This window comes from Labrus bergylta, chromosome 7, assembly GCF_963930695.1.
Source record: "Labrus bergylta chromosome 7, fLabBer1.1, whole genome shotgun sequence".
NCBI lineage: Eukaryota > Metazoa > Chordata > Actinopteri > Labriformes > Labridae > Labrus > Labrus bergylta.
The window spans coordinates 29,118,544-29,131,802 of NC_089201.1; the positions used below are offsets into that span (position 1 = coordinate 29,118,544).

Genomic DNA, 13,259 nt, shown 5'->3' on the forward strand with positions numbered 1-13,259 from the left:
TTTCTATTCAGGATTTCACCTTGAAGTCTACATTAAAGAGGAACATCAGGATGGGCGGGGCGGTTACAGAACATTTTGCAATTATTTGCAAGGAGGAAACCAGAAATGTTGTTGTTCCATGTTATAACCCAAATGGCAACTAACAAGCCTTCAGAAAAAAAAACAACCTTTGTAACCTGATGTGTTCCTACATCCTCCATCAATATCTTATCTTATCTTATATTCACATGTTCTGTGTTTTCTTCTTCAGGATTTCTTCTGTTCTGCTCAGCAGCATAGTTATCCTGTTCTCTCGTTTAGAGATGCAGCTAAGTGTTTAGTGTGTTATTTGTCCATGTCTTAACTACAATCTTTGTGCCCCAGGTGTTGCACCATATTTTTATTAATCTGTCGCCTGCTGTTACAATGTTATAATAATGAGCACAAGATGTGACATTATGATGTTTTCATGAGTATGCGTGCCTGTGTGTGTGTATGTGCGCTGTCGTAACACAGTAATGAACGGAGGCTATGATACGATCAGAGATATTTCAGTCTCTAGAGCAGATGTTACTCAACCTCCCATCTCCGCTCTGCGTTGATCATATTAAACAGACAAGAGGTGTCTGCATGTGTCGCTGTGTGTGTGTGTGTGTGTGTGTGTGTGTGTGTGTGTGATAGACGGGGGGGTGCAGATGGGAAATTCAAACCAGACTTATGGTAAGCCAGGGACAAGTGTCTAATACATTCAGAGAGAAGAAATCCAAACTGGAACACAACATGCTCACAGTTGCATTTCAGTGTTTCACAGCCAAGAGATGAAGTTGTTTTGTATCCAATTTAGTGATCAGCATTTATTAAACAGACATGTAGCAATTTTCAGAATGAATATTGTGACACTTCACTTTGTTAAACGGACATGTAGCAATTTTCAGAATAAATATTGTGACACTTCACTCTGTTGTGATGAAAGTAATCAAGTGGGCTTCTAAAAGTCTCATAGGAGATAAAGAAATGAAGTCTTTTGAACAGTTTTCTTTTACAGTATGGTCCACCCAACTCTCACTGAATTAGATTCTTCCAAGTGAGACGTTACCTTTTCTGTTTAAAAAGAAAAAATAATAAGAAAAAAGATTGATCCACTGGTAAAATGTAAAAATATATGACTGCAGGAATGTAACAATCATGGTTGTCAGTCATTAACTGATAATAATGTATCCCTCTAACATAAATGTATCAGACATTGATAATCTAGTGTTTGAGATTTATATTATCGGCTATTGTAGTTGTTTCCCCTTGTTTTCTTTGTTTCTGTCTTTTCTTGTGTTCTTTGTTTTCCTCTATGTTTTAATTTATTCTTAATACTCTCATAATATCATTTCTTAAAATAAAATGAAAATAAATGAAGTAATCAAGATGGGACAAGATTAGAGTTACACTCTGGATAACACCAGATGGAGATTTCCGCATTGAAATACACACAAGCTTTTCTGAGCTTTTATCTTGAGAGATCCAGTTTAAATGTGTATGATTATTATGGTATTATAATGAGTATGTTTTTACATTCACATTTGGAAAAGACAATCATGACTCTCAGTGTTTGTACAGTGAAGACATCCAATTGTTTTAGCTCTCCAATCTAAGTTAGTGACACACTGTACATTTTCCAAAGTAGTAATGTACACACATATGTGCAGTACATGAGAGAAAAAGAGCCGGAGAAAGGGAATACAACAGGCAGCAGCTCTGGATTTACTGCTCCCATCGGAGGGTTTGGCCTCGAGAAGCGGTGTGGAGCGGCGGGGCTCTCCCCTGGGCTCTCACAGCTGCAGATACCTCTGCTCTGTCTCGTGCTCTTCTTTTTCTTTTTTTCCTCATCTTACCTCCCTTTCCCATTCAATCCATGAATCTCTTGCTTTCTGTTACCCTGCTTCTTCTCCAAGTTACTGTATCTCTCCTCTCCTGTGCCCAGCTCATGACCTTCTGCCACAGTTCTCTGTCAAACCTGAATTTGAAATCATCTCTTCTTCAGATGTTCTGACCTCCGTCTCTCTCATATCATGCTCTTTTTACTCCCTTTCTTTTTTTCTTCTTCTTTATATCATGTCTCTCTCTCACACTTCCTCTGTTCTCCTCTTGGTCGTTTGGATTTTAAATACGGTCCGTTTCTTATTTAACCAAAGGTTTATCTTGTTTCCTACCCATCATTCACTCCCTCAACACAACGTATTATTTAGACATAAACATGAGAGGGGGAAACCATTTGTCTTCTTTCCCAGAAAACCAACTAATGCATTGCTTGAGAAAGCTTTCCGTCGACGTTTCACAAACAACCTCCTCCATGCAAATCTCTCTATATTATTCCTCCGTGCATTTTTAATAAGCAAAGTTTTAATGATGACTATACAAACACTGAGATAACGCTGAGACGGAGTATTGTTCTTCTTTTTGGACTGGCCTTTCTGTTAATCCATCTGCCTTTCTTTCTTTTTTTTGGAGGGGGGGGCTTTTAAGCCTTCTATTTTTTATGTCTGACCCTTTACATTTTTACTTTCTCCACATCCCTTGGAGCTGGGACTCATTATGGGAGAGTAGGTAACAAGCATCGATGAATGTGGACACGTTGTCAGAAACGAGCAGAGGAAAGATAAGGTTGAATGTGGGTGTTAATGATCTTTTAGGCCGTTACCACTCTTGCGAGTATTGCTTTGTTGTCTGGGGGGGGGAGAAGGCTGTGTGCTCTGAATGGCCCATTGATTTCAGGCGTGTGGAGCTTTTACACACAGACACACACACAAACACACACACACACTGAGGGAGTCTGGGAGAGGCTCGGTGAGGTTTAGCAGAGCCTGTCTCATCTTCCCTGTCTATCCTTTAAGCTGTACTCTGCTTTCTCACTAAATGCATGGTGGGCCGCTGGGCTGCCCTGGCAGAATGACAACTAAGCGAGCGGGGCAGAAACATCTCTCTAAAGGCAGGTGAGCAGGTTTAGGACTCCACTGCCGTCCAAACACTGAGCCTGGCTCTGGATGTTTCTGTGCTTCTCTGCGGCTGCAGTGTAATGACCTCATACATCAGTGGAAAGAGCAGGAAGTGATAATATTACACCATCTGCCTTACTTGGCCTTTTGGGGATTGGAAACCTTAAGCAGACACAGATCCATACATTTTATGGACTCTTGTTTTTTTCAAATATAAACAGTTGTTTTCTCAAGATGTTAACTTTCTGGCTCAACAAAGTTGCAGAAGCACAAAACAAAAGGTAGAAATAGGCAACATTACATTAGTAGTGCGGGGAAATGGCAGCAAGGCACGACTCGGTCTGGCCTATCACATAGGGCTTTCACACTTGCAGAAAACTCCTGAAATTTAAGGATATTTCAAGGAGGAAACTGTGTGTGTGAAAGCATACTGCCGAATTTCTCGCTCTGACTTTACCCGGAGTTTCTATCCTACAATTCACTTAGCAGACGCTTTTATCCAAAGTGACGTACATCAGAGAGTAAGAACAACACAAGCAAGGATCTAGAAAAAAGGGAACAATGTCAGTAAGAGCAAACGATCAGCTTTGAGTCTGATTGGACACACAGGTGCTGACAGGAAGTGACCAGAGGCAAAGCACAACATTGAGGGCAGTTCTTGAGAGCTCTAATCAGTATAGAAACCATCTTATAAGTCGTCGTTATCAAACAAAAACCATCGTGATTACCATCATCATCATCAATAACATGGAGACCATCATCATTAAGTTAGTAGGTATTCATGAAAGAGCTGGGTCTTTAGCTTTTTCTTAAAGGTGCAGAGGGACTCTGCAGATCACATGGAGTTTGGAGGTTCATTCCATAGTATATTGTGCTTCTCTCTTTTGTTGATGTTGTCATTCCGTTGAGCTACACGTAGCATTGATATAAAGGCAAATATTCTCATTAAAGCATCATACTGTATAGCGGACTCTGTTGCTTTGTCCGCTAATTCCGCGTCTTTTTTTTTCCTTCGTCACGTCTTGCCTTAGGAGACCCCCCTGCCCCCCCCTTCCTGTCTGACAGGGATAGTCTCCTGCTGTGAGGAGCATTATGTGAACATCCGGAGCTGTCCTCCTGAAATGATCTAGATATCTTCCAGGAGTGCATGTGTGAAAACAGCTGCAGCATCTCAGGAAAACAACTGTAATGAACTCATTCATCACAGAAAACTCCTTTATTGGTGTCATCATTGGGGTTGCTGTTGTGTTTAAAAGGGATTAAGATGTATGTAATCACATTGTATTATTCCTTTTAATGTATTTTCTCCTTTCTAAGAGAAGAAAAGATATGATAAAATAAGATGTATTTTATTGCCCCCTTGGGACAATTGTCCTTGGACTATCCAGCTGCTATTCATAAGTAATACAGAATATAGAAAAATTCAGCTGAAATTTAAAATCAACAACTTTCTCTCACAGTTGCACCTTTTTCAATAAATGGATCCAATTGCCATTCCCCCTCTGAATCTATGTGTCCCTCTTCCACCATTAACGCTGCAGGGGGGGAGCGGTGGCTCTCCTCATATCTCCAGTGGTCATCTGGTGACAGAGTGGACTCATTACTGTGTGGAGCTGGGGCGTCTATACTACAATAAGTCAGAGGGAGACTAATGAGCAGTTAGATCGAGCAAGCTACGGGGAGTGTGTTACGCACTCCCATAACAAAGCACTTGTAGTGCTAAATCTGCGCGTTTCAACTGAGCAACACTGGCTGCTCATCAAATTGGCAGAAACAGCAACTTGCCGTCACTGTGTAATGAACTGCTATGCCAGCTTAGTGAGGTTAGCTGTCACTCAGGGAGACGCCTCATCAAATCAAAGCTCTGTAGTTTAAAGCCAATTTTATTGTGGCTTTGCTCTTTTTTTTCCGGGGTGGAGGGAATACCTGTCTGTGTGTTTGACAAAAGAGAGCACTGGAGAGGGATACAGAGGAAGAAAAAAAAGAGAAAAATGAGAGGAGTAATTAGGTATCTTTCCTCACACACACCCTCCTCACCCTCCCCCGTATCTCCCAGAGGGGAGAGGAGCCTCGTCGAAGCCCTGTCATGAATTTTTTAACAACCCGGTCGGTCTGCTCTCTCAGGAGGTGCATGCATGTGTGTGTGTGGGTTTGCATGTTCATGTTTATATCCCGGAAGCGTGTGAGGGAGAAGTGGTCGCAAAAACTGTGGTCCTATGTTCTCCGTTGATGTCACAGAGTGCGATGCATGATGTCTCAAGTATTGAACAGCTGTTGCATATACTCATGTGCTACAGCACTAACAACATCCTACTGAGAGAGCCAACCAAAGGAGAGATCAGTAATCAATATCCTCATGTCATTGCATCCCCATGTGTGTGTCTGCGCAGATTTGTATCGGCACAGCACTGCGCACAAGCACTCTGCAAATTGGACAATGAATGAGTTCATGCCTTAGCGATAAAACTCAGTGACATTAACATGATGTGATGTAACACTGACATTAGCTGACATTAAAGTAATGGCATGACCGTGTGAACCAGCCTCTTTTCAGCAAGAATATGAAACGTCGTCCCCTCAGGTGCACCACCAGTCTGGATTTTTAGTCCTTATTTCCTTAACACTTAAGGAATTAATAACCACGTTTGCGTTTTGAACATTTTCAAAGCTTCAACAAATGTTCAGCTGAGGAGTGTTGAATGAATCTGAATTACAGAGCAGGATCGTCCACATCGTCAAGACCAAATTCATCAATGGACAATTAAGTCTTGTTACTCTAATGCAAAGTAATAACGAGGTGTTAAATTGCATCACCCCGGTGTTTAACTGCCAACCTGGGCTATTACAACTAATTGTGATCATGTTGGACAACTGGGAGAGATGTGACGCAAAGAGGTTGCTTCACATCCAATCCAACTTTATTTGTTAAGCACTTTAAAACAACCACAGTTGACCAAAGTGCTGTGCAGAAGAATAAATGAAATACATAACGGCTCACATGAGATAAAAGAAAACTACATGTGAAATACAGAATCAATTTAAAAGACATAAACCATAAAGTAAAATGAATAGGCACGCAAAAAAGAAATCAAACAGATAAATAAGTTGACGTCTTACTGTGTGTCAATGGCCAGGGAAAAAAGATGGGTCTTAAGAAGAGATTTAAAAACATCAGTGAAGAATAAAGCCTTCACTACAGTTGTATTAGCATTTGCCCACTCAGAAAGGCAGAATTCATATGTGTGTCTAATATACAGCTATCAAGGTATCATTCTGAGAATAAAATGACTGATCACTGCACAAGTAGCAAACTGATGACGAAAGATGTTCTATTCTATTGACTATTTATCTATTCATATCAGATTTAAATCAAAAATCAGCCAAATATTCGGCTTTTGTGATTAAATGCTAAAATGTTACACACTACTGTTATCATCAAATAAACATTTTATATGCTTATCATGATTTTTTTTTTGTATTATTAGCTAAAACTGATGCATTTTATAGGATTTATTATTTACTTTCAAGTATCACTTTTTTTTTAAAGTTGATGCAGCACAACCATCATAACTCTTTAGCCCTTTAAGGAGCAAATATGTAACTATGACACCTAGCATTTAAAATGGGTACTGCAGTCCAAATTAAAAAAAAACATAAGAGAAAGCCGTCTCCTCCCTGCAGCCGATGTGAACTCAGGTTGCCACACAGAAACTTCAGTATTTATCCAGCTCTGCATCGGTCTTGAAACCTTTCTGCGTGTCTCTCTCCATTTTTCAAAAGCATGGTTTTATCCTAGTTTTACCATGTTTCTGGTCATGGAGCTTATTATACAAATGAAGAGGCTTTTTAGGTCGGATAGAATCGGTTATGGCGTCTGACAAACAATGAGCAGCCATACAAGGAGGAAAATGCAAAAAATACCTAATTAAAACAGCAAATATAACACATCAGGCAGAATATCTATAGCCAGTTCTTGCTGACAAGTCATTTAAATTCCTCTTTAGAAGCATCCAATGAGACTAGCTCATTAAGTGCCACGTGTTTTTGTAATTTGTTCCAACTAAAGGAAGCCTTTTCCCCCATTTCAGTTCTGACACTTTGAAGATGGTAAATCCCTGTACTCTTCTGTCTGATGTAGGTTAGAAGGTATGAAGGAAGTAGACCTAAAATAGCCTTGTAAATGAAAATATGTCAATGTTTTAATCAAAGCCTAGACAGAGAAGACTATGATCCGACATGTGCATACATCATACAATGACAGGTGAAGGCTTTAAAATTCATGATGAACCCTCAAAGCTCCATGATGCACAATGTCCAGAGCATGTAACCCTTGAGACACTGTGTGCTTGTATAAAACATAAACCAAAGTCCAGCATGGACATAAAAGTGGCAGCCAAGCGGTCCCTATTTGGAATCAAAGGAAAGGCAGGTTTTGAGTCTTACATCAAAAAAATACAACTTTTTTTACCAGCTGCTGAATATGAGGAGTAACAGAGGGCAATTAATCAATTAGAAATACTTTCAATTTTGAAAATGATAAGAAGACAGGTAACATGTGGCTTCAAATAAGACATGCTGTCTGATTGCCAAAAACTGGAATGAGAGCTATTGATTTGAATCAAGGAGATTGGAGATTCTAATCTCCAGACTGACTCATACATTGTCTGAACACTGCTAATGTGTCGTGAAACCGTCAGTGCCAAGAATTTGACTTTTTTCCAAAAAAATATGATTTGGCCGTTGACGCAACGGTGAAATGTATTATTGTACATGGTCAACATGATGCATGATAGTTTCATGATCACTTTAATGTGTCAGAGTGTTTGCATATGTGTGTTTATGGCTCGAATTGGAGAGTATTTTTAGCAGCGACAGGCAGTGCAGAGGAGGTGGAGACAGGTCTGGAACAGAGCCCAGGACTGGAGGCCAACGAGACGAGACTGTTGATCAAGAATGAACGACTGCTGACAGCCGACACATGGTCATAGCACAGACACACTCATCACACCCATACTCAGTAAAAGCACAGACTGACCTTTTACTATGAACATCTCGTCCAATTATTGCTCACGCACAGGACCAACATGCCTTATGTTATACCCTCCTACTTGCAGAAGCCCAACAGATGGATAACAGAAATAGATTCTGCTCTACAAAAGTTTCATTTCATCACTTCCAATAGCTCCGGTTATTTCATAATATATCCCTGAGTGGAGTTTCTTTGCTCCGTGGTAACCTTGCTGTTGAAAGAAATCAGCATGTTGGACAGGTGGGGTTTTCTTAAGGGCAATTCTTTCCTCCACAGAGTTGTCATTACCCAGTACAGTCAGAGAAGGGCAGGCCAGGGCTAAGGTTTGATCTGTGTGGATTTGAGCAGTTGAACATATACACAGTCCCGGAGGAAAGTGTCAGTATCCATTTTTTTTCTCTGCCTGAGGATATTACTGTTCTTTTATTCTGACCCTCTAACATTTATTTCAAAAAAATACACATTTCCCAACAAGTGAATTAATCTTATTCTTTGATTAAAAGTCTAGTCTTTTTTTTTCTTTCCATGGATTGTGTAATCTGCCAACTATAGAAGGACTAATACAAGACTTGAAGGTAATGCTTTTTTACTCAAGGTCTTGACTGATACAGAGCAACAGAGGTGAATATCAGCTCTGTTCAGTTCAATCTTTAGACTAGATGCTGTAATGGTCTTTCTAATAGTCCAGGAGCACTGGCTGCTCTGATCTAATCCGGGTACAAACTCTCACACAAAAAGTCAGCAGACTGTGGATGTGGTTCAAGCAGACTGTAATGACAAACAATCCAACAGGGGACAGGTGAAAGACAGGTCAGAACCAGGCCAAGGGTCGAAAAAGCCAGCAGGTTGGAATCCACCCTTTGGGGCAAGTGTGGCCACACAGAAGAGGTCACTGAACCACAGCGACCCACAGGATAGCACACTTACAAACTCACACTCTTGGAATCGACGGTGGGAAACGTCAAACTTAGGCCAGGAGAGGTCAAGACAATATCCAGGGCCAAAGAGACAGAACTCGAGGTCAGGGACAGAAAGCTGAAGTGTGTTACCAGGAGAGTGACAGGGTGCGGTGGTCAGAGGCTGGTAGAGTGGGTATACCGGGTAATCAATCCAATGGTGACTGCTGGAAAGTCTAGAATGAAAGGGAAATAACAATCTGGCAGTGTCTGAGTGAACAGGAGAGGATTTTATACTGGGCTTGATTGCAGATGAGCGGCAGCTGTGTGCAGAGGTGAGTTGAGTGGGCTGATGAGGTGGGCATGGCTGGAAGGCAAGACCTTAACTTCTTCAACATTGTTTAATACATTAATATGAAACTGAAGTTAAAATGAACATTTAACTGGCATTATCAAAGAACAACAAAAACATCAACTTTATACAATGTCAATAGATTGGAGTTCTTAAGAGGTCATGATGGCTTAGAAAATCTCTTGATTACACACGAATGTGTTGAAAATCCACAAATAATCTAAACTTGAACAATTTAATATCACCTCTCCTGACCCACATGTGTGTTTTCTCATTATCACTGTCATGTGAACACCTTCTGTTCTACAGATCACTCATGCCATTGGCATACGTCACTATAAAAGTTACGGTTCTTGTGACTCTGACCTTGTAAACCATTTCAAGGTACAACCAACACAGCAGCCACAATCTATGCATCTGTCAGACCACCAGTCTTTTTAATATTTTTTCTTTACAATATGAAAGCTTCTGTATGCAAGGCAACTCGTAGGGTCAAAATAGTTCAACAAAAATGGTTCTGCTGCATTGACAACATTCCCCACGCTCCAAATCCAGAAAAATATGGAATCCAAACACATCTATAAAGACCCAAGGATTGATTAAGTGGGACTGTTAAGCTGTTTCCTCTAAACTAAATCATGCATGCTGAACTTTTGACTGGCTTCTTATCTGATCAATCAGGTACTTCCATACACTGTGTTCCAAGGCTACTTTAGCCAATGAAAGTGTGAGTAGAAACAGGACGTTACTTTCCTACGTTGGAAAAAGTTTGAATAAAAAGGATAACAACAGGGTCAGCAGTCTCGTCTCTTCGGAGAGTCGGGAGCAAATATGGTCAACTGACTTGAGATGGTGAAAGTGAATTCAAGAAATGAAAATAATTAATGGACGTGTGCCAAGCTCTGCTTATGGGGAATGACAAACATCAATGAAGTCGCTATAACTCTTCCCCTGGGGGTTATGAATATCATGCAAAGCATTTCCCAATAACTATAAAAGAGCAACTTTGTAGAGGCGCTTTACGAAAAGCCAATGGATCAAAGAAGTCATTTGAAGACGCCATCTTGTGAACATGGATATATTATGATGTACATGTTTGTACATGAATGTATTAAAAATAATTTCTCATTTAAAATTGAGCAGATATTTTACTCTTCCTCAACTGTTTCATGGAAAAAAAAGATCCTTGTGTGAATGCCCCTTGTTTATGTTCAACGGTTGGTTTGGGCTGCGTTGCCTGTTAAGCAGACAATGAAGATGGAATCACATTGTTCAGGTTCATTGAAGACAGCAAGTTAAAGTGCTGAATACATTGTTCAATTGGAAAAGCACTGTCTTATAATGATGTCTAAATATCACGGCATTCTCACCCAGTTTTTAGTGCAACCTTAAAGCGCTGGCTGTTTCAGTTAAACATAAAAATATTTTCCTGGATGTTTGCAGAGAAGATAAAACACTCATTTGTTCCCAAAGTGATAAATATGAACTGTTTATATTGCAGCTTGTTCTTTTCATCACTTGTACTGCGGAATACATTTTATTCTATTTTAAATTATTTGTGGTGCCGTTCTCTCTTTCAGTTTTGTTTATCAGATAGAGCATGTATGCATGTTAGAAAGATTTTCAGAGCAAAGGTGAGGTTAATTTTGTCCCGTGTTATGTAGACGTGTCACTTTGATTGACAACCTCTCAGCTTGTAATTCATTTGCACTTGACTTTACTGAGAGATCTTCCATTTCTGTTACTGAGTGACCCCTTTTTTTCTTTTCATATCTCTGTCTTTCACACTCACACACACACACACACACACTCACTCTGACACACACATACACGCTGCTCTTCTGCTGTACAACCTTTTCATTCTGACATTATGACTCTCTACCGTGTGGCCTTTAGCGGACAGTGCTGTAAACCATGTCGGCTCTGTGGTATAATATAAGCCGTGAGACTGGGATCATAATCACTTCTGGGATGGTCTCCTTTGTGCGTTTTGAAGCATACTCTCTTTCCCTTCGAGTTCTCTATAATTAAACCGACGCTGGGGAAGGAGGCATACCTTGTGCAGTTTCCAATCTAAATCCCTGTCATATTTCACTCTCACAGAAACTGGCCACAGCTGCTGAGAACTTCCAGATGGAGCATCAGTGGAGAGACGAGTTTGAGGTAACAAAGGGACGCAAAATGCAGACCCACGCTTTTGAAACACCGCTTAAGCACATAAAAATGACATCTGTGGGTATTTAAGCTGGTAAAACACAGGGAGACACAAGTCTCATGCATCAGTGGTCATCCATTAAAAAAAACGAGTTTACTGACCATAAATTCATGTTATTGTCTGAATAGGGCTTCATCTGTTTGTGCCTGTGTGTTATCATTAGCAGTGATTACAGCTCCATTACCAAATAAGTTTATGCGTGTTAAACACTGTGTAATGATGCATTGTGCTTCTCATATTAGGTGACACACACTCTGCCTTCCAAGTGCTGCACTAGCAGACACTTATTAAAACACAGAGTAAAGCCTTGGACATGACAAAAATGTGTCACAAATAATACAAATGTGTCTAAGCTGTGTGTTGCTTTCTCAATGGCTTTTAAAATGCTTCCCCCTGGGGCATTGCAAACGGCTCTAGGCGTACAGACACAGATGCGACGAGAGAGAAAAACACTCTGCGCGCTCAACTTACACAGTATGTTGGTAGCAAAGGACCGGTCTCTTCATTAGCATAAAACAAGGGCAATTAACTAATGGAGTTGTCCGCCAGCAGAATAAAGGATAGTTCAGAAATGGATCAAGCAAGTTTGTGATAAAATGTTTGTGATAAAACTTCATTGCAGCCACAGTCACGTTTTGCGCTTCTGTGTTTGCAGGATGATGAAATCGGCTACTACAACGCCAAAGACAACGTAAGTTATCCTTGTTTTCCTCTTCCGTCTCTTAGCTCTCTTTCCGTCTTAGCCCCCGCAAACAGACAGGTCACACTCAGACACAGGCAAGTAATAATAATTTTTCCTATAAGGCATCCTCTCTCTCTCTCTCTTGTCCTCCCTTTCACCTCCTCTACTTTCCATCTCCTATTCACCACATTCTCATCTTTTTTTTCTCTCTACCCAGATTTTCTATCATTGCTTCAACCTTTTTTTTTTCCTTGCACTGCCTCCCTATTTTGCCTCTTCTCAAGGCTTTTCTTTCACAGCATCTTCCTCTCCGTCATCCCCCCCCCCCTCTCCACTCTCGCAGGTGAAGAGGTTTCTGCCATGTTTCTCCTCTAATTGACAGATGAGATGTATGAGCTGGCTACACTGTTGCTTTATTAGGAAAGCAACTGATCGCACACTCTCTCCCTCCCTCCCTCCCTCCTCCTCTATCTCTCTCCACCTCACTGCCTCTCCACCTTGCATACTTTCCTTCATTTCTCATCGTGCATTTTCTTCATATATCTCCCCATGCCTGTGCTGCTCTCATTGATGTAGATTGCCGAATGCATGAGTAATAAATCTCCGCGAGGGGCATAGACAATCTGGCTGTCTGCTGCGACTCTTCCCAAGAGAAACTGATAAGCTGGAGAGAAAAAAAAAGAAAAGGAAGATATCGTTAAGTAGATTCGGGGATGCTGTGTTTTCCTAAACGAGCTGGGAGGTTGTGAAAAGTGCAGCGATGACATTATCTCATCAGACTGGAGTAGATGAGGACATATAGTCAGACTGTCTTTTAATGTCCTGTGCTTTTATCTAAACCCACAAGCTGTTTTCAGGCATGAAATGATGCTTCAGCAAATAGAATAAAAGAGGCTTTGAATGATATCCTAAACCCACGGTCAGCATCACAGTCTGCATCTTGATTTTTTTTTTTTTCCCGCCCTCAGCTGGATGCAAATGAGACAGAGGGGAGAAAATACAGGATCCGACCAGACTTTAAAGAGGACTCATTATTTAGACGACTGACCGACCACAACCACACGGCCGTCCACATCCCCACTGACATATATGATGGCTGTGAGTACACACACACACACACAC

General features: G+C 40.7%; 1 protein-coding gene across 4 annotated transcripts in view; it reads left to right on the forward strand.

The window, feature by feature from the left end:
- LOC109997832 (voltage-dependent calcium channel subunit alpha-2/delta-1) overlaps positions 1-13,259 on the forward strand; it is a 66,899-nt gene that overhangs the window by 14,054 nt on the left and 39,586 nt on the right. For all 4 annotated transcript variants that reach the window (XR_010666710.1, XM_065957322.1, XM_020652449.3 and 1 more), the window contains exons 4-6: positions 11,344-11,403; positions 12,111-12,146; positions 13,106-13,235. Coding sequence is in view for 3 of the 4 variants with exons in the window: in XM_065957322.1 (XP_065813394.1) it covers positions 11,344-11,403; positions 12,111-12,146; positions 13,106-13,235 (226 nt within the window). In the remaining variant the exon portion in view is untranslated. The remainder of the gene's footprint in view (positions 1-11,343; positions 11,404-12,110; positions 12,147-13,105; positions 13,236-13,259) is intronic.